This window comes from Haliotis rufescens, unplaced genomic scaffold, assembly GCF_023055435.1.
Source record: "Haliotis rufescens isolate VD_foot unplaced genomic scaffold, xgHalRufe1.0.p SCAF_42, whole genome shotgun sequence".
NCBI classification, from domain to species: Eukaryota; Metazoa; Mollusca; class Gastropoda; order Lepetellida; family Haliotidae; genus Haliotis; species Haliotis rufescens.
This window is the reverse complement of record NW_025964135.1, coordinates 2,911,225-2,938,084: the sequence shown is the minus strand read 5'-3', so window position 1 is coordinate 2,938,084 and position 26,860 is coordinate 2,911,225. Positions and strand designations below refer to the sequence as shown.

The window sequence follows — 26,860 nt, the reverse complement described above, 5'->3', positions numbered from 1 at the left end:
CATTGTACCCATGTGGGGAATCGACACTGTTATACAGATGGTGTATATATAATTTCTACACAACAATAACATACATATCTTGGGCGAGTCTAGGTTTGTGATTTGCAATTTGAGCTAGCTAATTATATATACTTTTACCGTACATTTCATTGTTCCCAAAGGCGCAATGGAATTGTATTTAATGTAGTCATATTACTAAATATATAGAATTACCGTATTCGACGTAATAAGCGCCCTGCGCTAATAAGCGCCCACGGAGATATTTGCTAATATATTGGCTGGTGAACAATCCCAATTAGCACCCCTTCCGATTGATCAATGTACACAAGACTTATTTATTCGCGTATAATACACACTCGTGTGTTATATGCACCCTTAATTATGGGCATTAAAATTCTGGGGAAATATATATGTCGTACATAAACATTTCAGGCTGTCACCATAAACCACGAAATTTATCTTTCATCTCTGTTTTTTTTCACCAAAATAATATTCTAATAAGAGCCCCCTGTTTCTAATTTTGAGAGCGCCCTGGGCGCTTATTACGTCGAATACGGTAATAAAAGTTAGATTTAGTCATCAATTATATTACTAAACCCTTCGGGCCACCAGACACCAATGTTTGTCGTAAGAGGCGACTGAATGCATCGGATGGCAAGGTTCTGTGACAGCACTGTGCACGGTTCAAACTCGATTATCAACAAACTGCCATCATAATATTACAAATTTGTTGAGTCCTATTATTATATCGGCTAATAAGTAATATTACTACTTCTTTTTGTTTTTGTTTTTTTAACACTTTCGCACCCCTATGATACTCATGTAGAACTTGTTTTAACGTTATTTATCACCGCGTGGATTGCGTGGAAAATAGGTCTTCAGCAACCCGTAAGAGGCTACTATGGCTGTCGTAAGAGGCGACTAACGGGATCGGGTGGTCGGGCTCGCTGACTTGGTTGATGCAAGTCATCGTATCCCCAATGCGTAGATCGATGATCATGATATCAATCACTGGATATTCTTGTCCAGGATCGATTATATCCAGACCGCCGTTATTTAGCTGGATTATTGCTAAGTGCGGCGTAAAACAACAAACAAACAAACATTGTATCCCAGAGAGGTAGGGCGATGCTGATACAATCAATAAATGTTTTTCTCTTGCCCAGGTCCGATTGTTCACAGTCATCATCGAGATCACGAGGATGGAATAGATCACTGAGTGCGGCGTTGAACAACAAACAATCATTACCTTATCCAAAGTAGCCACAATCCGCAATAACCCCACAGAAACACAACACAATTGTAGAATAGTATATGTATAAATTTATTCTGTAAAGGCATAAACATCTCTTTTGCGATTCCATGGTTGACATTCGAAATGTGTGATATTTGAAAACGCAGGCAGGGTTTCTCTCATCTGGAAGTGAAAATGGAAAAGTTACAAACTAAGTAATCTTTGGCGCCACTCCTATATGTCATAATGTGGCAAGGAGTAACATGAGTAGAGAGTGAGTATGGTTTTACGCCGCTTTTAGCAAAATCCCAGCAATATCACGGTCGGGAATCGAACCCGGGTCTTCGGCGTGACGAGCGAACGCTTTAACCACTGGGCTACCCCACCGCCCCAGCAACATAAGCAAGCAGTAGTTTAGATCACATTATGTTTCTTGATTGAGAAAAGCGTAAATGATATTTCATAATCCAACTTACCATGTACTTCATTGCCTGCCTACAAAGCGTTTCAGATGATCCATGTGTTGTTTAACGACACCGAGAACGTCTCTTGTGTCATCGTCAGGGAGTGAGCGCTTTCGACCCGCACCTGTACAAGAATACAGACTTTTCTAAGCACAACACTTGCAAGTATTAACTGATTGGAACTGGTACCAGAGAGTTTCTTTGTAGGCTGTTTCATTCCGCACTCAGCAATATTTCGGCAATATTCCGGGAATATCCCAGCAATATTCTAGTAATATTCCGGCTACATTCCAGCTATATTGCAGCATTATTCAAGCAATATACCATCTACATTCCAGCTATATTCCAGCAATATTCCAGCAATTTTTCAGCTAATTTCCAGCAATAGACCAGCTATATTCCAGCAATATTTCAGCAATATTCCAGCAATATTCCATCTATATTCCAGCAATATACCAGCTATATTCCAGCAATATTCCAGCAATTTTTCAGCTAATTTCCAGCAATAGACCAGCTATATTCCAGCAATATTCTAGCAATATTCCGGCAATATTCCAGCAATATTCCAATTATATTCCAGCTATATTCCCGCCGGGTGTCCATCACATACATATATACTGAGACGACCAACGACCAAAGACACATATAGCCGGGTGTCCATCACATACATATATACTGAGACGACCAAAGACACCTATAGCCGGGTGTCCATCACATACATATATACTGAGACGACCAACGACCAAAGACACCTATAGCCGGGTGTCCATCACATACATATATACTGAGACGACCAAAAACGCATATAGCCGGGTGTCCATCACATACATATATACTGAGACGACCAACGACCAAAGACGCGTACAGCCGGGTGTCCATCACATACATATATACTGAGACGACCAAAGACACCTATAGCCGGGTGTCCATCACATACATATATACTGTGACGACCAAAAACACATATAGCCGGGTGTCCATCACATACATATATACTGAGACGACCAACGACAAAAGACGCGTACAGCCGGGTGTCCATCACATACATATATACTGAGACGACCAAAGACACCTATAGCCGGGTACCCATCACATACATATATACTGAGACGACCAAAAACACATATAGCTGGGTGTCTATCACATACATATATACTGAGACGACCAAAGACACCTATAGCCGGATGTCCATCACATACATATATACTGAGACGACCAAAAACACATATAGCCGGGTGTCCATCACATACATATATACTGAGACGACCAAAGACACATATAGCTGGGTGTCCATCACATACATATATACTGAGACGACCAAAGACACCTATAGCCGGGTGTCCATCACATACATATATACTGAGACGACCAAAGACACCTATAGCCGGGTATCCATCACATACATATATACTGAGACGACCAAAGAAGCGTATAGCCGGGTGTCCATCACATACATATATACTGAGACGACCAAAGACACCTATAGCCGGGTGTCCATCACATACATATATACTGAGACGACCAAAGACACCTATAGCCGGGTATCCATCACATACATATATACTGAGACGACCAAAGAAGCGTATAGCCGGGTGTCCATCACATACATATATACTGAGACGACCAAAGACACCTATAGCCGGGTGTCCATCACATACATATATACTGAGACGACCAAAGACACCTATAGCCGGGTATCCATCACATACATATATACTGAGACGACCAAAGAAGCGTATAGCCGGGTGTCCATCACATACATATATACTGAGACGACCAAAGACACCTATAGCCGGGTGTCCATCACATACATATATACTGAGACGACCAAAGACACCTATAGCCGGGTGTCCATCACACACATATATACTCACACATGTTGTAGAGATGGTTTCTCATGTGTTGGAAGTTGCCAACTATCATTTGAACATGGGGATTACGGCGACAGTTGTGCTTCAGTGTGTCCATGCAGTTGACCATTGATATTGCTGCTCTACAATATGAAGACGCTTGGTTAGTATATACACAAATGCTCGGTGATGTACACCTCCAAAATAAGGAAGTAAAACAAAAACGTGAATACACACCACTAGACCTGATTCGTCAAAATTGCGTCAGAGGTTAGCGTTTTACATACTTCCCACACATCAGACCTGTCATTCCTTGAATAAAATATCTATTTGGTGGTGACCGTAGACAATTATTTAAATTTCAATAATATCATTCAATAACCATCAAATAGCCAATTCCCGTCAAATGATTTACCCACCTGAACTAGAAATTAAGGAGACCAGTAAGACCGCTTCATCTAACGCTAATCCAGACACTATCAAGACGGATTAGAATGGATCCCAGCAACATACATGCATGCTGGTCAAAAGGGCGACCCTATGGATCAGGTGATAGGTCTTTGTGGCTTTGTTGATTCATAACATTAGTCTGGTTCAAAATCGTCTTCTTTCAAGCCGCCGTCATACGGCTGTAATATTACTTAGTCGCAATAGATTGTACCCACGTTTGACAATACAAGGCAATGAGTTAACCATTGAGCTATCCAACAGCGCAACAACCATATTAAGGATGAGTGAGTGTGCGAATGTTGTTTTCTGACGATGAGGGCAACAGTCACTGAAGCATCACCGTCATGTTTTCATGGTTTTGTTCAAACAGCGTTCCCCCATCATCCGTGGTTGCATACGACCGTTTTGCTGTGAATCTGCTATTTATGATAAACAAATCACGAGAATGGAAAACCAGGAAGTACTCGAACCAACGAGTTCTCAATTAACGCACGAACGGCAATGTTTCTATCTGAACATGTGCCATATGCCTGTGCTTTATGCTCTCCACATCGCTGCAATGTTAAACATTTGGAGGGTTCGCACAAAGAGCATGTGTAAACGAATAATGTTTCAGGGTCAAAATATTCCAATGTAAGTAAGATACCAGCTGTGGAAATAATATCCTAGGAAAACATGCCCACTGGAAACCTTTCCCAAGGATATTACTATATTACTTCCATTGGAAAGAATCTCCAGGGGATGTGGGGGTGGGGTGATAAATACCCTGTTACACATAAACGGAATAGGTGTCATTTGACCTCCGTGAGTTTTACATGACTTCATTTCTTTAGCTGTCTGATGAGGAACGTATTTTATGCAACCCCGTGAGATAATGACGACGCTAAAGCGTGATCGACGTCAAATACCATAACTCTGCAATACCGCGCGGTCAGCAAAGCCAACGAGACCAACAATTCGCTTCTCTTTATTGTGTTTGTTTGATGTCTAACGCCGCACTCAGCAATAGTCTAGCGATATAATGGCGGTCTGTAAATAATCGAGTCTGGACCAGACAATCCAATGATTGACATCATTAGCATCGATACACGCAGTTGGGATACGATGACATGCATCAGCCAAGTCACCTTCCCTTTAGTCGGCTGAGTCCGTTCCGCAGAGCCATCGTAGCTCCAAGGTGAACGTAACTCCCATATCTTAACATAGACTAACGACTGTACTGCGCTACGATCAATATTGGAACGGCCCCTGGGGTAAATTGTTGCCCCCGAATCCTCCTTAAACGGGTAGGGCGGTACCTGCAGCCTGTGTGGAAGTCGACGTCTCCACCCCTGTACGCCAGCGCCTCCATCGGCTCCATACATCTCTGCACCTCCCACACGGCCTCGTGACCGTACGGGCACGCCCCAAATACACCTGCAACGAGGATTAAATAACATTCAGTTTCAGATCGGTTGTCCAAGCTGCTTGTTTTTTGTTGTTTTTTTGTTTGACGCCGATTTACGCAATATTCCAGGTATACGACCACGGCCTGTGAATAACCGAGTGTGTAATGATAATATGTTGTGTAATCCTTTTGACAGTAAGGTAAGATATGCAGGTCTTGTAAATATAAAACGTCAAGGCAAGGAAATAACCAGTCTCGACTATCTACCGAAACAGATTCCTTTTGGCGTAAAAAGCAAAATTGGTAAAAGATGGTATCGCAATGATCTTCCATTCCCCTGTTGTCCTCATCACTGGAAATAGAATCACGAAATACCGCGGTGATTAATTCACGTCGAAAACTGCATGTGTGCTTTGTTTAAACTTTATCACTGAGTTTTGATCACGTGGTTACATTCCGAATAAGGCTCGGCAGTCACATGACTAAGAGCGACAATGTTTTGCATGGTGTGAAGCGTACATACAGTACCAGCACAAACTGAAATAAAAGTACATGCAGATGCTATATTTAAAACACTATTGACCAAGTTCACTGCGAAATATAACGGTTCGCACAATACATCGGTTCGCAGACACTTGACTGCCGATTCCTTCCCAGCTGCCGATTTATGTCCCGCATGTGCTCATGTTACTGAGGACTATATGCCTGAATCATAGTTTCAAAATTTGGAATGTATGCGAATACCATAAATAGATCAGACAACACCGACCTAGGCCTGTTATCTCCATTGTAAACACAAAATTTAATTATTATCTGCAGTTTTACACTCCTGCAATTTCTAGGAGTGATACATTCTTGAATACTATGTGTTTTTTACACCTACTGACGGCCACGTTTCCATCACAGCTTTACTGTTATGTGTTGATCAACCGAAATATACTTTTCCAATATATGTCGAAACTTATGCGAAGTTTGTTCCGAAATTGGTTCTTACTATGCGAAAAGAATTCCAGATTAAGATTGGTTCTTATTGTCTCCAATACCCTATGCTGAGTGATCTGGTTCAGTGCGTGTCAGCGTTTGCCGACAGCGTGGGCCTTGTTTGTCATATCAATCACACGATTTCTTGATACAGGTCAGTGTAAAACTGCTGCAATACTGTATTGCGGAGTGCGGCGTTAAACAAGAAACAAACGAATTACACTCATAAACATGGAATGGTGGGGGTGAAAATCATCTTCCCGAGGCAAGGGCGTTATCTGATTATGAAGGTCCTCGGGAAGATGGGTGAAAAGATGTTTACGTTGCGTTGACAATTATTTAACTCAAATAGCTCCGTGTATGCAGACAATTATTTGGATTCCGGACTAATGCCGGTTTCTTTGTGCTAGTCCACGGAGATAGCATGCCGCAGTTTAACATGGATACCCCACTCAGACACAGTATACTGACCCCGAGCCGACCTGTCCTTGTTTTAGCCCACTGAGATACCATACCGCAGCTTAACATGGATACCCCACTCAGACACAGTATACTGACTCCGAGCCGACCAGTCCTTGTTTTAGCCCACTGAGATACCATGCCGCAGTTTAACATGGATACCCCACTCCTTGTTTTAGCCCCTTAATGCCGAGCGCCAGACAGGGAAACAACAAGTACCATCTTTAACATCTTTTGGTATGACGCGGCCGGGGATTGAACCCCCAACTGTCGCTCTCCAGATATATAATATAGCACCTGTCTCCTACACTACGGGGCGGTCTCAACACAAGTATCATGAATCTTAATTCAAATAGTTGTGACCTATTTTGTCACTATATCGAGAGAACGAACTGCTTATGTAATCATCTACCTACAAGGGGTTGTTGTACAGTTTGGGTGTCACGTAGACGACGTTATTGGCGTTTTTGATTATGTTTCAACACACTCTAATGTTTGTACATTTTCTCTGATGTAAAATATGTACTGATCTCCCAGTTTCCTCCAGTGTCTGTTCTCCTCCGTGGTCTAGTTGAAGAGCCTGTGCCCGAATAGCGGAAGGTCCGGGGTTCGATCACCGGCCGCGTCATACCAAAAGACTTTAAAGATGGTACTTGTTGTTACCCTGTCTGGCGCTCGGCATTAAGGCGCTTAAACAAGGACTAAATAGTATACTGTGTCTGAGTGGGGTATTCATGTAAAACTGCGGCATGGTATCTAAGGGAGCCACACACACACACACACACACATACACCTACACACACACCGACACACACACACACTTACCTGCCACAGCCAGTAACACAATGAGAATGACTTGCATCTTGCTGAAGCTGTTCCCCGTGGTATTTACTACGTTGGCCAGACAACCTCTCCACTACACATATATACCCCTGGGAACAGCTAATTACCATTTTTATGTTGCTTGCGCGTTACGCTATTGACATTTAGGTCTGTGAGTATGTCTGACGAAACGACGTTCAACCGTATAATGACAAGGCGTCGGTTAAATCACCATTATCAATGCATGTCATTAAGATCAGCGTGTCGGCCATATGTGCACATGAACACAGCGAACATCTGTTAGAAATGTCGCTACCTCACCCACTCGGGATGGTTGGAATAATTGAGTTGATCACGTTCCCATTTCGAATAATGTTACAAAGGAATGTTTCGGATGCCGAGAAGAATATTCTTTTTTTAAATGAAGTTACCATTATGTATGTATAGAGCATGTAATTTTCACGTTTTATTTTCTCGATGCGATGATGGTATTTTAATATTAGTGCGATTATCCAAACTCATTTCTTTGAATATTAAAAGTGTTCTGGTGTTTTTATATATAGTAGAATAAGTAGACAGATATATGTCACTTAATAAAAAGACATCAACAATTATGTGTTTCTTCAAATATTGATTTTTTTGCGACTGTTCTCCTCTACGGACGTGACGGAAGTAATATCCCGTTATCCCACGCCAAACTCTGGTGCTTCTTAAAAGGGGCAATTGTAAAAGAAACATTAGAACATTTATTTTCATTATTTTACTGATTAGTTGTAAAAAGAAACTATTCAGGGTTCATTTTTCAGCCAAGTCAAACAATACACTTGAAATCATATCAAACAATACACTTGAAATCATATATGGGTTGTTATGAGATATATGTGTTGTGAAAAGAATATATGCTGAATACAAACATTATCAACGTAACCATTATCATCAAGTATATTTAAGTCGACGATGGACAACCCGAAGTTGCATGAGCAATTAGGACGTTATGACCAACAAGTTATGAGGAGAATAACGAATTGGGTTGTCTGTGTCGCTCCTCATGATATCAATCACTGGTTTCTCTGTATATGATATTGTTATAAGGTTAAAAATGCATCTCAGAAACTAATGATAATAAATAGAACCCATTAGATATAGTTCGTGACAGAACTTGTAATTGGAAAGGACATTTCACATTTATCATTGGATTGGTCTCTGGCTATTATCCATGAGTTAATGAAACAAATGGGGAATTACAAGGTATTAGCCATTTGGAGCTTCGGAGCGAGTCACGAAATGAATAGAGAGATGAGCAATCTGGCAAGTAGGTTTTTGGTATTTTTCCGATGGCGACACACATGAGTTCATGGTCAGATATAAACTTATAACGAATCAAATGGAGGTATTGAGACATGTGACAAGGACAGGTCAGGCTCGAACACTATAAAATGATACCCTCAACATTAGGAGAGGAGAGCGCGGTTTGCAGTCGATCGAGTCGAATCCCGATCGTGCTAAGTTTCCACCAGCTAGTGACGAGCCTGGCCAGTCTGATCCTGTTCTGTAGAGATAGATGGGCTGAGAGTAAGTAAAACTATGTGAGTATAGAACTGGTGTTGCGTTTCTTTATTATGAGTGTGTGAATGCTGATAGAGACAACTTGGAGTAAGGGTCATTAGACCAATCACTCCTTGACGGAGCCGAGCCGTGGTGGACAAGGCGAGGGCAATGTCCTGGCTTAGGTGACCACAAGGACCAGGAACGGCAATACATTTAGTAACTGTAGCCGGGTCGCACTGGACGCCCGAAACCCAGTTACGACAATATGTCATATTGCTGGGTGTGGCGTTAAAACTTACAACCCGAACCAGTTAAATAGACCAATAACACTTGAAGTAAATATCTAATTGATATTACAAAATATGTAATTGAATTTGTTGAATTTGAATACAAGATACTTAACATCAGAAATGTCATTAAATCTTTTCGTCAAACTTTTTAATCAGCGTAGGCAGGCGATATGCCACACTGGAAACGCTATTTGACGCTGTATACGTCTTGTCCATTCCCGACTACACACCACAGGTGCTGCACAGCCTAATCTGTCGTACATGACGCAGCCACAATCAGAAATGGCGTTTTGTTCACAGAAAAATAAAGAAATTAATAACACATTTGAAAACTTGTTGGAAATTCAAATGAGATTATTAAACTGCTCAATCCAATAGATGAAATTGTCTTTCTCAGCTGGACGTGAAAATTACATTGACTTGATAATTATTTCCCAACTGGTGAGACGCATTATAACGCCGTTGGCAGCAAAAGTGGGCAACTTCAGAAATTATTACCCTAGGAGGGGCTATTACATTGGGAAGGTGGTCGCTCAGCACTTGATAGCAATTACGTAAAGCTATGCTCCCGCAACGCCTCGCTGATTACGTAAGTATCTGGCTGGAAATAAACAAACGCATATTCATAACAAATGACTCGACACGTACATGGAAAAAATACATGAAAAAGCACACACACACACACACACACACACACACACACACACACACACACACACAAGGACTAAGAAGAAGAAGAAGAAGAATATCAAAATCGGCCCAAACTCAGTTTTTCAAGCAGAGGCTATTTGAACGACCACTGCATCGAGATTATGTGCAGTGTGGTAAGAAGGTCAGCAACCCTGCTTGAGGTCCGCTGGCCTGAAAAGTGAAACAGACGGTTTTCTGTGTGCTACTCATGACCAGTCACTTCCCACTGGAAACCGTCAATGTGTGTTTTGGCACAGAGGTCCTTCCAAGGCATGACCCGGAATATGTGGAGGGCGTCATGGAAAATGATTAATACAAAATTCTTTGGAATAGGTCCGTATACAGCCTCGGACGTATCCCGGCCAACACACCTGATCTTGTCCTTTTGGATAAATCCAATGAAATTATTTATATCTCTGAATTTTCTGTCCCTTTTGACACTCATGTGATTGACAAGATTCAGGAAAAACATGGCAAATATACAGACTTCGCTTTCGAAATGTCACGCTTGCATCCCAAGTACCCAATTGTCTAACTCCCAATTGTTCCTGGTTCCTTAGGTTTGGTACCCCCCAATCTGTCGACTGACATTTGGAGAGTACCCGGGTTTGCTACCAGGAATACAGCCCATCTGACAATCTGGGTGATACAGAAGGCTGCAGTTTTTGGTAGTCTTCACATTCTCCGAAAAGTTCTTGGTGGGTTTTACCAGGTAGCGCTTACTGGGAGAAGTCCCATTCGCTGTCTGGGCTGTGTGTAGAGGGGGCAAGGGCCCTGAGCTGATGATGAGCCTAACAGGCCTGACTGTGCCAGGATCACCCAAACCCTCTTTACTGCATCTTAATTTTAATTTCGACATAATAATAATGCCATTGATATATTGAATTTCTCGTGTATTGTTCTGTTGGTAAATAAAGTTAAGTTAAATTTTGTTATTAGTTTTAAACGATTGTGCGACAAATGGCGATGTATGTGATGGTTTTAAGTTTGAGACAACAATGCTAGAACTATGGAATACGGTAAGGGACATTCTTGCCATCTCTATGCCAAAAGTGCAAAAATTCGAGATAGCGAGAATGTCCTTCACAGTATTCCATACAGAACGGTCGATTTACTGGAAACACACACATGAAGGTTTAGCCTAACCTAATTTGTGTACCAAGGTCACGAAGACATTTATTAGGAACATATGGTCTCTAATATGGCAATGTGTGGGCGAAGTTGTAATGTCAATGTAACTGACATTGCTATAGCGCTGGCTTAGAAACGATCAGTGCCGTGGGATGAGCCGATTTATAATCACCCCAGTCACGCGCTAGTTTCATCGTCGTCATCTCTCAAGGGTCGACCATTTCAGTTGGGTAGGGGTGTGTGTAACAAGCCGTATGTTCTAAAAATGCTGGAACTAAATCATTTGTCCTTTGGTTTGAAAAAGATAAGATTTGTTCACTGAACATTCTGGATGTTTGGAAACTTGTTGTGTTGTGTTGTGTTGTTTTGTTTTGTCGTGTTGTATTGTGTTTTGTCGTGTTGTGATGTCTGGTGGGTCCCAAAACAATATCTGTCTCTTGCTATATTAATATGTTTTTAGCTCTCACTGACAAAACATTCTGTCTCAAACACAATCCCAATCCAACCCCTACCCAAAAACAACCACTCGACCCTACCCCAACAACACCCATCCCACCCCAAACTCACCCCACTCTTAGAATATTAAACGGTTGCTCTCTTTTGACTGGGTAGCTGGGTTCTGATTCTTGTAGAATTTTATCCCAAGGTTGCGAGTCCGACATATAGGTTGAAGTCTCAAGATTGTTTGTTTGAATTTGTTTGTTGATCTGAACATCAAAGAAGAACCGCGAAACCTCGTCAGCCGCGGCTCCGTTAATCTGAAAACACGCCTCACTGTTTGGAACATATCTACTGGTCAGAATAACGGGTTTTCGCAGAATTCAAAATGACTTGAAACATTGTCGTCTTTTAGAACATTTCTGTATTAATCCACAACAGCAATTGTAAACATATATATAAGACCCATAAAGATCCGGGGTAGAATATGTCTTCAGCAACCCATTCTTGCCGTAAATGGCGACTATGCTTGTCGTAAGAGGCGACAAATCGGATCGGGTGGTTTGGCTCGCTAACTTGGTTGATGCATGCCATCATATTCTAAATGCGTGGATCGATACTCATGATGTCAATCACTTGATTGTCTGGTCCAGATTCGATTAATTACACCGCCGTCATTCAGCTGGAATATTGAGTGCGGCGTTCAACGACAAACAAAAATACATTGCAATATTTTCAAAGATCTTTATGTTACAAAGAAATATGTCAGCAAGAGGAAAGAATATGTGGATCACACACAGAGAAGCAACGTGGACAATGTTTATATGCACATTGGCATCACAAATATAGAGGATATTAGAGGATAGATTATATTCTATTTATTACCGAAGAAGATGTCTACACACAGAGACGATTTAACTGTTTATAAGGACAGCAAGACTAGTCGCAACAGCAGGTTGACAATGACGTCAACATCTTCATCTGTGATGTTGTTTCTAGTGTGACGTCATTCCGACCTCACGTCACAATTAGATTCGAATGACGTCAACAATGCTGTCCGGATGACGGAAACAATACATTGTCATCTCGTGACGTGATTTGACCCAAAGGCACATATCATTCTTATTAACCCCGATGTGTTTGCCCTTGTAGGTAATAAATAGAGAAAACTACACTCATTCTCGTTAGATACCATAGAAAGTTCACGAGGCTCGCAAAATCGGTATCTAACGAGAATGAGTGGAGTATTTTATTTATTACTCACGTTAAATACTGATATATATTTAAGTGTAAATACATATAACAACTTTCGTTCGTTGACTGACCAAACTGAAACCGGTTACAAAATCTGGTTTCGCATGAATATTGATATATGCCCAAATATGGTCATTGTTGACATTTCTATGCATACGCATTAACAACGTGCGCCTGCAGTTGTGTTTGAAACCAAAACAGAACCGACGCTCTAGATCCTTTTGAAAAAATTTCTTCAACTTATGGTAATTCAAGCGCCATGTTCAAGCGCAGGACACCTTTAAGAAAATTTGAAAAATCACATTAGCGCCGCGCTTTGAATATCGGACCAACAGTCGGTTACTCGCACTGCCGGGTCCCGACTGTGTAATCAAAATGGTTCGGTTTCCTTGATCTATCAGCTGAATTTATATCATGGGAAGAGGGAAATCAGAGTGTTCGCCAAAGACATTCATGTTAACTGTGCTTTACTGAAGACGTGAAAATCAACACCTAAAGAACACAATGCGAAGTAATCTGAACATTTTTGATAAAATCTGTGACATATTTTAAATTGTTCCCAAACTTTAAATTTATCCCCAAAGGACCAAAGGGCCCTTGAAGATGATTACCACACTCCATCCTTTACACGTTGGTTCAGAGTTCGGAGATTATATACAGGATTTCAGAATAGTTGATAAGACATATCAGGCTAGTGTTTTCAACTGTAATCAGACAACGAGACGGTAGCCATTGACAGCGAGGTTTGAGTCGGACATTCTATTCGTATTCGACGAGGTACTCGGGATAAATTTGTTTGTCACTAAATATCACATAGACCCGAGGTCTAAGTTCATCATCACATGTTGAATCAGCCAGTTTGGTCTTGTCACTCAGGTCAAACACAGGTGGGCGTGTCATGTCTTTCGCTCCCTTCCTTGTCCTGCCGACCAGAACCTTGGCCAGGAACATGAAGCGGTGCTTGCGAACGTCCTCCTTGGTGTAGTTGTCGGAGTACTTGGCATCGACGGCGAAATACGCCCCAAGTCCGAACAGCGCCCCCACACGGTTCCCCGACAGACGGAAGTCAATGTTCTGAATGGGTATGTCTTTGGCGGAATCTGGCGTAGTTCCATGGAAAAGACTCTGCTCGTTTGCCTGCCCTTTGCCGTAACTTTCCTCCATGCGAGCTTTGGCTCTGAAATGTAAGAGTATCACTCAGACAACCACCTACAAGGGAGTGTGGATTATCTCTTCCTAAAAACAGAGTCCCGATCCTTGAGGTGAGGTGAAATTGGGTTTAACGTCGCGTCCAAGATTATTGCACTTATATAGCGACGTGCATGCACGTGTTTGCGTGGCTGCTTGTACTAGTCCGGACTGATGCCGATTTATAGTGCTAGCTCACTGAGATACCATGCCACAGTTTAACATGAATACCCCACTCAGACACAGTATACTGACTCTGAGCCGACCAGTCCGTGTTTTAGCCCCTTAATGCCGAGCGCCAGACAGGGTAACAACAAGGACTATCTTTTAACGTCTATTGGTATGACGCGGCCGGGGATCGAACCCCGGACCTTCTGCTCTCCGGGCGGACTCTCTACAACAAGACCACGGAGGCGGCCCCGATCCTTGAGGCCTTCTGCGGCAATACACTGATAATACGTTGCCAGTGGGCGTTTTCATAGCAATAGAACAACAGGGGTTAACTTGCCATGAAGAATATTTCTCAGTGATAGTTACGTTAATACTGACAGTCAGACCTCTTTGAAGAAACTTGGGATCAAAGTTACCAATAAATCAGGGCAAATCTGTTTGTTGTTTGGTTCTTACTGCCACAATCAGCAATATTCCAGCTATGTGACGGTGGTCTGTAAATAATCGACAATCCAGTGATTGATAGTCTGATATCATGTGCATCGGTCTACGCAATTGGGATCGAAAACATGCATCAACCACGTCACCGAGTCTGAACATCCGATCCCGTTAGTCGCCTCTTACGACAAGCATTGTCGCCTCTTACGACAAGCATGGGTTGCTGAAGAAAAGCTGGGAAAAGTGGATGCTACTAGGAACCACGGATATGATGACTTAGCCTCCCTGTTCCTATTGGACAAATTGAGCGTGTGTCATGGCAATCTAAACAAAATCACATGAACACGATTACAACTTACACAGCGTAATGTTCCCACAGTTTGATGTTCTGCACTCGCTGGACGGCCACAATGGTTTTATTGTACAGAGTATCCTGCATGCGTTTGGTGACAGTCCGGTGCTCATTGGCCGTGGTGGGGTCGGCGGCAGTAACGGGAACCAACTTCACTGCGTCGCTACCCATGCTCGTCCAGTGAGCGGGCTGTTGTCTTGTCTTTGACAGCATGGATCTTGGCTGTCTTGCAAGTCTGTGAGGACAACCTTAACGTAATCTTTGCTGTGTTTTTTCTCAATACATACTCTGTACAAATGTGTTTAGAATGTTAAAACAGACAATACATGTTTAGATCTAAATATGATTAAATTAATGAATGTATATAAATCCTAAACGGATTTGATGTGTTGTATCTTAACGCATGTTGGTCTAAAAACATGAAATGAGCTATCGTCTCGCAGCGTAAACACCACCAAAACACATCGCCTTAATCTAAACATGTGAGTGAGTGGGTTGGTTTTAACGTCGCTTTTAACAGAACTCCAGTCATATCACGGCGTATCAGCTTAATGCGGGAGGAAAGCCCGATGTGATGCAAGTCTGAGACGTGTACCACTTCGATGAAACCCACGGGTATGGTGCTGACAAACCTAGAAACAATCGGGGCGATCCGGGATTCGAACCACAATCATAGGTTTCTGGCGTGCCAAAGGGACGCAACTCTGAACAGCGAATCGCGGCGCCTTAGACGACTGGGCCACCCATGCCCCCTTAAAAACATGTTCAGAATTTAAACACGTTAAATCGTATGGCGAAACCAAATAGATATGATACCTCAAGGGCGTCAAATACAGTGCCTGGTCTAATTTGTCATTATTAATTTCCAAATTACTTTTCAAGCATCACCCGGACTTCCTTGTTTTTCACGAGGTCTAATGGCGTCTTCCCGTCCTTGTTCTTCAAGGTCACATTCCCTCCGTTCTCCGCCAGGTGGCACCTGATAGCAACCGCCGCGTCCTCGTCACGTGATGCACCCTGAAAATAGCATTACTCGTGATTGATAATGTGTTGGTCTCAAGTCAAAGTCTCACATGGAGTCATTTTTTGACGTGATAATCTGACCTCAATACAATAAAGGTCACTTGAAAGGAACATAATTAAGGTCGGGTGAAATGAGGTTTATCGTCGAGTTCAAGATCATTTCACTCATATAACGTGCATGCACGTGTGTGTGTGTGTGTGTGTGTGTGTGTGTGTGTGTGTGTGTGTGTGTGCGCGCGTGCGTGTGCGTGTGCATGCTTGTGCGCGTGTGTGTGCAGCTGCTTGTACTAAGCCGGACTTCGCCGGTTTTAATCGTTCTTGCCCACTGAGTAAGATGCAATTCCTTATTTTGACTTGTAGCATTATGTTCCCTCGTTTTTTCAGGTAAACAATTGACTTGCCTTTGTATGTGTTTGTGACTGTTGCCACCGGTGGGGCAGGATACGCTCATCTTTTCGCGAACACCTGGTATCATTACTATTTGATACTGATTCATAAACATATGCTCGAGGTATAGTCGGAATCGTACACTCGACTCTGCTTTGTGCAGAGATTTCTATTGGATATGGAAAGAGGTTCGCGGCTTTATTACCGACCAGTCCTTGTTTCATTCTCGTAATGCCTAGCGCCAGGCAGGGTAACAACAAGTGCCATCTTTTCACGTCTATTGGCATGACGCGGCCGGGGTATCGAACCACCGACACTCTATCAACTACACTACGGAAGCGTTCTCAACACACGTAATATGAATCTATAATCAACTATTTGTTGACATATTTTGTCACAATATCGACAGAAATACCTGCTTACATTAACCAAACTACATTGCCAGTGTTGTTTCATCATATTTATTTGTGCCTGTGTCACTTGCATAATTACTATTTTAACTCAGTGTCAGTATGTACGAACTATCGAAAGGAATGTCTTTGTTCAAGGCATGTTTCCGGAATCTGTGATACAAACATTGGTCAGTAGGATTTTATAATTTAAAGTGCAACACACATCTTACGTAAATAAAATATTATTTTGTAAGTAGTGATTGAGTATGGTTTAACGCCGCTTTTAGCAATATTCCACGAATATCAGGACGGGGGACACCAGAAATGGGCCTCACACATTGTACCCACGTCGGGAATCGCACCCGGGTCTTCGGCATGACGAGCGAACGCTTTAACCACAAGGCTACCGACCCACCCTATTGTGTAAGAAAATCAAAAGAAAAGGTTTAACAATGAATGTCTACTTTAAGGCAATAAAGCAGAGCATATAACAGACAGTGTGGTACATAATATGAAGGGGATCCAGTTAAAGTGTTTGGTCCTTAAAATACGTGTACAAATAGCTTTGTTAACTACTTCAAGCCCAATTAAGAAATAAAATTAATTCCTGGATATAACTGGAATACTGTTAATAGTGTTGTTAACCCAAACTCACTCACTCACTGAAACAACATGCAAACATGGTCAAAGAAAGACTGTGATTTGTAGCGAACACACGACCCACTCAGCCAACCAACCACAACTCCTCTAAGAATTCTTTTGGTTAGAATCGTATCGTTCTTGACGCACTGAGAGAATGAATAATACTTTACCCCAGTGGTAGACGCGCTTCTTGGCGTGGGTGCTTGCTTTGTGCAATTAGAAGCGACAGGTCAGCAGGAATTAGAGGGCGTCGTTGCGCTCTGATCTATATGTCACAAGCAACATCAACAACCTGCTGGGAGCATGACGTTTGCAACAACGGCGACATTTGCTACTTCTGCAAAAATTGTATCAATGAATCATTGTTTCGCCTTTTAAGTCAAATGTCCGTAGCACGTTTGGAATAACATAGTTGGAACGTGAGTATGAATAACGCGAAGTGCGCTTGACATCATCTTGTACGTTGGGTGTGGTTGGATGTGTATATTCCTATTCGGTTATCGATAACAGGTGACAACATTGAGCAGATAGCCTACAGCAAATACAATTATTTACTTTTTACATGCAAGAAAATAAATAATAAATATATTGTCTAACTATTTGTCTTTTCTTGTCAAACAACCTAATGACCTCGTCTCGTGACCTGCAAAGCTGACATTTTCACTCGTGGATGGGTCAATCATGTTATTTGACAATAAGAGACATATATATCCTCTTTGCATTTTAATGCGAAATATGATACTCATAACTTCAAAGTTAGGTTATAAGGGTATTAGGGGTTAGGTTGTCATGATGTGAACATTCCTAGTCGTTCCCACGTGATTGGAAATATCAATTACAGTACGTTTCACAGGCATAAAGTTGTAGAAGTAGCAGTAGTAGTAGTAGTAGCAGATGTAGCTATATTATTATTAGTAGTAGTGGTAGTAGTAGAAGAAATAGTGGTAGCGATAGAAGTAGCAGTAACAGAAGTAGTAATAGTCGTAGTGTTAGTAGAAGTAGTAGCAGTAACAGTAGAAGTAGTAGAAGTAGATGTAGTGGTACATGTTGCAGTAGTAGTAGTGGTAGCAGTAGAAGTAGTAGTAGTAGAAGTAGTAGTAGTGGTAGTAGTAGAAGTAGCAGTTGTAGATGAAGTAGTAGTAGTTGTGGTAGCAGTAGAAGTAGATGTAGAAGTAGTAGTAGAAGTAGTACTAGTAATAGAAATAGTAGTAGTAGTAGTAGTAGTAGTAGAAATAGTAGTTGTAGTAATAGAAGTAGTAGTAGTAGTAGAAGTAGTAGTACTAGTAGTAGTAGTAGTAGAAGTAGTACCAGTAATAGAAATAGTAGTAGTAGTAAAAATAGTAGTGGTAGTAGTAGTAGTAGTAGAAATAGTAGTAGTAGTAGTAGTAGTAGTAGTAGTAGTAGTAGTAGTAGTAGTGGTGGTAGTATTAGTAGAAGTAGTTGTAGTAGTAGTAGTAGTAGTAGTAGTAGTAGTAGTAGTAGTAGTAGTAGTAGTCTGTGAACATGCGAATTAACTAACCGTGTTCCTGATATCACGTTGTCGGTGTTGGGATTTATATGTTGTCAACTGAGTATGCAGAAGTTGCATGAAGTAATGTTCGTCAAATTGCAGAAAGGAATCGGCCTTTTTTAGATATTTCTGATGTAGATTGAAATCTTGTTAATCCAGACGACTTTGCATTTTACACTTGTACGAACTGACGTGAACCGACTGCCATGACATAGTGTTCAAAGCGGCGTTGAAACGGACTCGCTGTTGCCCCACGCGGTCGGCTTGTTGATCACTGCAGCTTCCCTGCCACTACACATGTACATATTCATGAGAGATGCAAAACACAGAGGCAGCATCTGGATACAGCGTGGCTAAAATACGTATCTCACAGCCGATGGTGCTGCGTGGGACTGACAGCATCCCCGGAGCCTGAAGTCGTTAACAATGGCAATTAGTTACTGTTATACCCACGCTTTCCCCGTATGTGGGTTCGCGACCGAAACTGTTAGTGAACTGGTCGACACACTGACTGAATTATGGCATCACAGACTCAAATCCAAAGATTCAATCCTCAATTCTAACATAAAGTCAAAAGTCAAACGGAAAGAAGTCTATCGAGAATTATTACATATTGTCTTGAATTTGAATTCATATCACGCGCCTCGGGCCTTACTATCCATTATAACGATTATACACAGAATGTTGGTGGTCATGCCTATACCATATATATGTTACCTGATTTGTGTAAGACACAGAGAGGCGTATTTAGCAAATGAATTGCATGTGGTACTCAAATCAGTGGGTTTAAATTAATGTCAATAATTATTAATGTTGGTTGGTTGGTTGGTTTGTTGGTTTGTGCGGTTTACGCCGCATTCAGCAATATCCTAGCTATATGACGGCGGTCTGTAAATAATCGAGTCTGGACCAGACAATCCAGTGATTGATATCATGAGCATTCACGCTAATGGGATCGATGACATGCATCAACCAAGTCAGCGAGCCTGACCACCCGATCCCGTTAGTCGCCTCTTACGACAAGCATAGTCGCCATTGATGTATCATGTTTGTTTGTTTGTTGTTTTCTAGTAGTCAGAAAATACACAAGTGTGGATCAGACAGCTAAGTGATTGGGATACATGACATGCATCAACAAGGTCAGCTAACCTGACCACCCGATCCCGTTAGTCGCCTCTTACAACAAGCATATGTTTCTGAACCCGGATGTTGAGGAGAGGTAGTGAATGTTAAGTTTGTACTCACCACCCCCGCAATGTCGTCGTCCATGTGGGCAGCGTGTAGTGGAGTGTTGCCGTCACTGTCGCGGATGTTTAGGTCGGCGTCTACAAAGAAAGGCCACACCGTAATTTAGTAAGTACGTTTAGGCCACATTTTTGAATATCTCGTAAATCTTGAATATACCGTGCCATTGCCAGGATTCGAAACTTGTTCTCGGGCGAGACGGACCGCCTCCGTGGTCTAGTGGTAGAGCGTCCGCCCGGAGGACGGAAGGTCCGGGGTTCGATTCCCGGCCGTGTCATACCATGATGTTAAAATGTTAAAAGATGGTACTTGTTGTAACCCTGTCTGGCGCTCGGCATTGGTCGGCTCGGAGTCAGTATACTGTGTCTGAGTGGGGTATTCATTTTAAACTGTGGCATGGTATCTCAGTGAGCAAGCACTATAAATCGGCATCAGCCCGGACTAGTACAAGCAGCCACACACACATACGCACACACACTTGCATGCACGTCGTAAAATAAGTGCAACAATCTTGGAAACGACGTTAAACCCCGTTTAACCTCACCTCTCAGGCCAGACGGGCGACGCTTTAAGCACTTGGCTAAAGTACGCCTTGTGGATATATGATTGTGCCAGTCATTCCATGACTGTCTGAAATGAGTAATTGAAATCTGGAGTCTGGGTATAATATCACACTAGCGCAGCCAGACCTTTTACGAATTCTCCTGGTCTGCGATCGGTGCAGCCTTACGCTGGTGATTGTACGAGCGTTTCCACCAGAACCAAAGCTGCATGTTTTGTTTGTTTGTTGATTAACGCCGCACTGAGCAATATTCCCACTATATGATAGCGGTCTGTAAATAATCGAGTCTAGACCAAACAATCCAGTGGTGACACCATGAGCATCGATCCACGCAATTTGGATACGATGACATGCATCAACCAAGTCAGCGACCCTGACCACCCGATCCCGTTGGTTGGTTGGTTTGTTGTTTAACGCCGCACTCAGCAATATTCCAGCTGTATGACGGCGGTCTGTAAATAATCGAGTTTAGACCAGACAATCCAGTGATTGATATCATGAGCATCGATCCACGCAACTGGGGTCGATGACATGCATCAACCAAGCTAGCCTGACCACCCGATCCCGTTAGTCACCTTTTACGGCAAGCATGGGTTGCTGGAGACCTATTCGAACCCGGATCTTCACAGGTCCCGATCCCGTTAGTCGCCTTTTACGGCAAGCATGGGTTGCTGAAGACCTTATTCTACCCCGGATCTTTACGGTATGTAAGGTGTCAGGTGTCATACGATCATACAGATGTGTTGATGAGTTTAATAACTGCAGCCGTCTCTGTTTGAAAGTGTCCACAGGATATCTGCTCTTTGACTGCCTACAAATGATTATATCTGTATACAAGCCCGCACTCGATTCAGTGAGAAGTGCCACTAGCTCCATGTTGCCTCGATGTACGGCCAAATGCAGGGGGGTTTTGCCATTCTCGTCACAGGCATTCACCTTGGCATCAGCCTGGAATTATAGAATTGATTTATGTGGTTTCGGAACATAAAGAAAACCATACAAACCTGGCATTGTAACCATCGATTCATTTCAGAATGCGTAAGTTTCAGAAATAATTTACAAAATTCTTTACTTTGACATAGAATGTTACGAAACAATTTCAATTACTTAGAATTTTAGTATGTTTGTAAATTACAGCTACACGTCGTTTTTAGCCGATATTTTTAATATTAACTAACAAAAAACACAGATAAACAAAGTTGTAACATATTAGCAGATGTGTAGAAAATGGTATCCACTAAATTGTAGCCTTCTAGTGGTAAGTGTTTTTCTTATCCTTTGAGATAGCTTTGCTTTATATTTTTTTAAAATCAAAATCGATGAACGTAAACAATGTATGTTTGTATTTTATTATGGGATATTTTGTTCCTTTTAGTGTCCGGTCATTTTTGTCATAAAGTATTTACTAAAATTCTAACATGTGTTGTTGAAGAGAACGTATGTATCCATAATCAATTAAAACATAAATTTAGCACATTCCGTGCATTGGTAAAAATTAGCTGCACCCTTTGTAGTTCGAGAATACGTTGGTTGTGATTTGAATTCCAAATTCGCCCTGACTGCGATCCTATGTGAGCACCACAGCTGGCTGTAGGTCTAATTCCTTTGTCACCGTGGCTTTCTTCCCACATTAAACTGACACGCCGCAAAAAACACTGAATTATTTTTCAAAGCGGCGTAAAACCTAACTCACTCACTAATGAAAATATATTTTACACTTATGAGAAGACCGGCGAGTCCGACAAACTCGTTAACGACAGCAATATGGAGAGGGGAGAGTTGACCCTGGCGTATGATGGAGTTCACAACGCCACCGTCTTTCTGTATCAGCTGGCGGGGGACTCTGGAAGACAATAGTCACTTTTTCATTTCATTTCAAAGAGTAATAGTGTTTGTTTCTGTGTATATTACATAGCACTAACAACAAAAGCCTTTCCATAATCGTCAGAAATCTCAGCTAAAACCAGAGTCCGACTATACCATAAGAATACGTTTATGATCACTATGTATAGTTATTAGCCAGGTGCTCACAAAATAGTTAGCGTATCCTGCCCCACAGGTGTCATTCGTCATAAACACATGCAAAGGCAGGTCATTTGTTCACTTGACAAAACACGGAAACTTATGGTACAACGCAAAATATGGAATCGCCAGTATCAGACAGGCCTCAGTCATCAAGGCCTACATCCCCAGACAGACTCCGACCGGCCTTGGGGACGGGTTGAGGCCTTGAGTCATCCTGGCTTACTCTACATCCCCAGACAGACTCCGACAGGCCAGGTGGAAGGATTCGGGCCCTGAGTCATCCTCACTTACTCTACATCCCCAGACAGACTCCGACAGGCCAGGTGGAAAGGGTTGAGGCCCTGGGTGTTGCACAGCTGGAGGTTGATGTTCCTGCACTGAAGGATGACCTTTACGAGGTCCTTGTCCTGGCTGGTGATGGCGTCATGGAGAGGGGTGTCTCCCTCTGTGTCCTGTGGGTACATACAACTATTTTCAGTAAATTTTCATAGAACTATTAATTAGGGGATGGATCCTATTGTTATTTTTATTGTTGTCATTCAACATTCCTGGACTCGTGTCTTTCACGCATACACATTTAGGTAGCATAAATATAACTACTTCTGTGTTTTTTTCTGGAATCAATATACTATTATGAATTTCAAAAATATGAAGGATGCTACGTCCATTGCAGAAGACCACCTCCATGGTCTACTGGTAGAGCGTCCGCTCGGAGAACGAAAGTTCCGCGGTTCGATCCCCGGCCGCGTTAAAGTTGGTACTTGTTGTTACCCTGTTTTGCGCTCGCATAAGGGTCTAAAATAGGGACCGGTCGGCTCGGAGTCAGTATACTGTGTCTGAGTGGGGTTAAACCCATGTTAAACTGTGGCATGGTATCTCAGAGGGCTAGCTCTATAAATCGGCATGTGCATGCACGTCGCTATATAAGTGCAATAATCTTGGACGCGACGTTAAACCTCATTTCACCTCAAACCATAGCACAAAGACCACACAACAAAGTACCTGGGTATTGGGATCACTCCCGTGTTTGACGAGGACGGTGGCACAGGTGGCGCTAGGGTCTTCCTTTACCACCGCCAGGTGGAGCGGGGTCACGGCCTTGGTGTTTTTTATGTCCATCTCGGCTTTAGCTTTGAGCAGCGCTTCCACCACATCTGCATGGTCACTGTGTCAATGCAATAAAAAACGGTGTTGAAAACCTAACCAAAACATCTTTTTGAAAATACATATCGTGTACAGAACTGAACTCTTTATCTGTTCTCATAGTCCCCCGCCGTGATATTGCTGGAATATTGCTAAAAGCGGCGTAAAACCATACTCACTCACTCACTCTGTTCTCATAATGTGAGACCCGTGAAGGTCCGGGGCGGGGTAGAATAGGTCTTCAGCAACCGTAAAAGGCGACTATGCTTGTCGTAAGAGGCGACTAACGGGATCGGGTGGTCAGGCTCGCTGACTTGGTTTAAGCATGATTGTCATCGATCCCAATTGCGTGGATCGATGCTCATGATATCAATCACTGGGCTGTCTGGTCCAGACTCGATTATTTACAGACCGCCGTCATATAGCTGGAATATTGCTGAGTGTGGCTTAAAACAACAAACCAACCATCATAATATGAGCTACGGAGCCGTTTCTTTTTTCCAGGTAGAGTTACCTCCCTTTACGCGTCACGTCCTTCGGATATCCTGCCCAAGTTATTTTGTCAATAAAATCGGAAATCCCCGAACTCTTGACATCATGACCTCATTTGTTTGTGTTTATCATTGTTTACATCATTAAGGACGTAAACAAGTAGAACACACCCGTTGCTTGTTTCAGTGATGTGTCTCCGTTTTATTAAAACAATATCACGGGATAAGAGGTAAAATGTGGTTTAGCGTCTGGTTCAAGATTGTTGCACTGACATCGCAACGTGCGTTGCAATATAATGATAGTAGTCAAAATGTCCCCAGAGACACGCTAAATGTAAGATGAGAGCTCAGTGCAGTGTTATAAGATATGTAACAATAGGCGTTCTGACAATTTTACCCTGAAAGTGAGTGAGTATGGTTTTACGCCGCCTTTAATAAGATTCCAGCAATATCACGGCGGGGGACACCAGAAATGGGCTTCACACATTGTACCCATGTGGGGATTCGAACCCGGGTCTTTGGCGTGACGAGCGAACGCTTTAACCACTGGGCTACCCGACCGCCCCTTACCCTGACACAGCATAGTGAAGAGGAGTGTTCCCATCCTTGCTGACACGATTTTTATCACTTCCGGCGCTCAGAAGTGACGTCACAATATCCAGATGACCCAAGAAGCAAGCCGTGTGCAAAGCAGTCACTCCCTCTGTGTCGTCATCAATCTGAAATAGTGGTGAGTGAGTGAGTAAGTGAGTTGCGTCAACTTTGATGTTGGAAGAATGCCTGAAGTCATACAGGTCTAATGCGTTTACCACTTTGCAGGAGATTCAATGTGGGATTTCTATTGGTTTTAAATTGTTTTCAATTTAAAATATTAACAAACTCATAACCCCTTGCCAGTTCAGAGGTCTTTACACATGCTGACGTGCCGAGTTTTTTCCATTAGTACTATACCCCAATGCGTATATTATCCTAGGCTAAAGATGACAAATGGCTTTATGTGTACGCTGTATGAGGCATATATCATATATTAATTGTTCCCATTAAATCATTATTATCATTATTTATTTTTTATTATTTTTATTTTTATTTTTATGTTATTTTATTTATATATTTATTTTTTATTCATTTTTTTATTATCATCAGATTAAAATAAAATGCAGCAAAGAGGGTTTGGGTGATCCTGGCACAGTCAGGCTGGTAAGACTCATCATCAGCTCAGGGCCTTGTCCCATCTACACGCAGTCCAGACAGTGGATGGGACATCTCCCTAGCCGAACCCACGCAAAACATTTTGGAGAATGTGGAGACTTTTGCATTACCCAGATTGTCAGAAGGGCTGTATTCCTGGCAGCAAACCCGGGTACTCTCCCAGTGTCAGTCAACAGATTTGGAGGTACAAAACCTAAGGCAGTGAGAACAATGGGGAGTCGTACAACTTGTTACTTGGGATGGAAGCGTGACATTTCGAAACCGAGGTCCGCATGTTTGCATTGTTTTTCCTGATTGTGTCATTGAGTCTGCAAACGGAGGAAACGGGAAAACGATTTATCACAATACCTTAGTTTTGTCAAGAGATCGAAGAACTGCCTTGACTTTGTCCACATCACCGCGTTGGGCGGCGGCGATCAGCTGTTTGGTGGACCCCTCCGATAGGGAGACTCGCAGTTTGGCCAGGAGGTCCCGAATGTCTGCCGCAAAACACCAACATATATAGCTGTCTATCATTAACAGGTGAGGTGAAATGGTGTTTAACGTCGCGTCCAAGATTATTGCACTTATATAGCGACGTGCATGCACGTGTGTATGTGGCTGCTTGTACTAGTTCGGACTGATGCCGATTTTATGGTGCTAGACCACTGCAATCCGCAGTTTAACATGAATACCCCAGACACAGCATACTGACTCCGAGCCGACAAATCCTCGTTTTAGACCCTTAATGCCGAGCGCCAGACAGGGTAAAAACAAGTACCACCTTTTAACGTCTTTTGGTATGACGCGGCCTGGGATCGAAACCCGGACCTGTCTCTCTTCGCTCTACCACTAGACCACGGATGCGGTCTCTATCATCAACAAATGCCCTGTGGGACAGAATAGGTCCCCAACACCTGCAGGTTAAAACGTGTCTACTGACCATGGAACCAAAGGGTATACTCCCTTGTCGCACCAATACAACACAAGGTCAGAAGATGCCCCTAGAACCCCTAGCATTTGGGTATATGATGTAAAGTCGTTATTAAATGATTGCGGCTATGGGTATGTTTGGGATAATCAATGTGTACCAAACAATCCAGAT

The 26,860-nt window shown here is 42.4% G+C and overlaps 2 protein-coding genes across 2 annotated transcripts in view; both read right to left on the bottom strand.

Annotated features, from left to right (window-relative positions):
- Positions 1 to 1,303: 1,303 nt before the first annotated feature.
- On the bottom strand, positions 1,304 to 7,772 carry LOC124148169. Its single transcript, XM_046519141.2, has 5 exons — positions 7,651 to 7,772; positions 5,297 to 5,414; positions 3,573 to 3,691; positions 1,711 to 1,822; positions 1,304 to 1,417 (listed from the first exon to the last, which is right to left on the bottom strand). Exons 1-4 carry the CDS (start codon positions 7,685 to 7,687, stop codon positions 1,719 to 1,721), a joined length of 378 nt encoding a protein of 125 aa, XP_046375097.2. The 5' UTR covers positions 7,688 to 7,772; the 3' UTR covers positions 1,304 to 1,417; positions 1,711 to 1,718.
- A 5,291-nt stretch (positions 7,773 to 13,063) lies between these two features.
- The window catches only part of LOC124148182 (E3 ubiquitin-protein ligase MIB2-like), a 27,887-nt gene continuing 14,090 nt past the window's right edge, over positions 13,064 to 26,860 (bottom strand). The window contains exons 10-19 of the mRNA XM_046519153.2: positions 26,125 to 26,255; positions 25,138 to 25,286; positions 23,936 to 24,098; positions 23,225 to 23,385; positions 22,625 to 22,751; positions 21,754 to 21,856; positions 20,347 to 20,426; positions 16,022 to 16,164; positions 15,155 to 15,382; positions 13,064 to 14,175 (exon numbers count right to left, since the gene is read on the bottom strand). Of these exons, the coding sequence (XP_046375109.2) occupies positions 13,758 to 14,175; positions 15,155 to 15,382; positions 16,022 to 16,164; positions 20,347 to 20,426; positions 21,754 to 21,856; positions 22,625 to 22,751; positions 23,225 to 23,385; positions 23,936 to 24,098; positions 25,138 to 25,286; positions 26,125 to 26,255 (1,703 nt within the window). The 3' untranslated portion in view covers positions 13,064 to 13,757. The remainder of the gene's footprint in view (positions 14,176 to 15,154; positions 15,383 to 16,021; positions 16,165 to 20,346; positions 20,427 to 21,753; positions 21,857 to 22,624; positions 22,752 to 23,224; positions 23,386 to 23,935; positions 24,099 to 25,137; positions 25,287 to 26,124; positions 26,256 to 26,860) is intronic.

What these genes read in the sequence shown, in the direction of transcription:
- LOC124148169 (XM_046519141.2), bottom strand. Translation starts at nt 7,687, where the DNA reads ATGCAAGTCATTCTCATTGTGTTACTGGCTGTGGCAG. An exon ending in GACTTCCACACAGGCTGCAG is followed by an intron (nt 3,692 to 5,296) that starts GTACCGCCCTAC and finishes TTCATATTGTAG; the next exon opens with AGCAGCAATATCAATGGTCA. An exon ending in AAACCATCTCTACAACATGT is followed by an intron (nt 1,823 to 3,572) that starts GTGAGTATATAT and finishes ATTCTTGTACAG; the next exon opens with GTGCGGGTCGAAAGCGCTCA.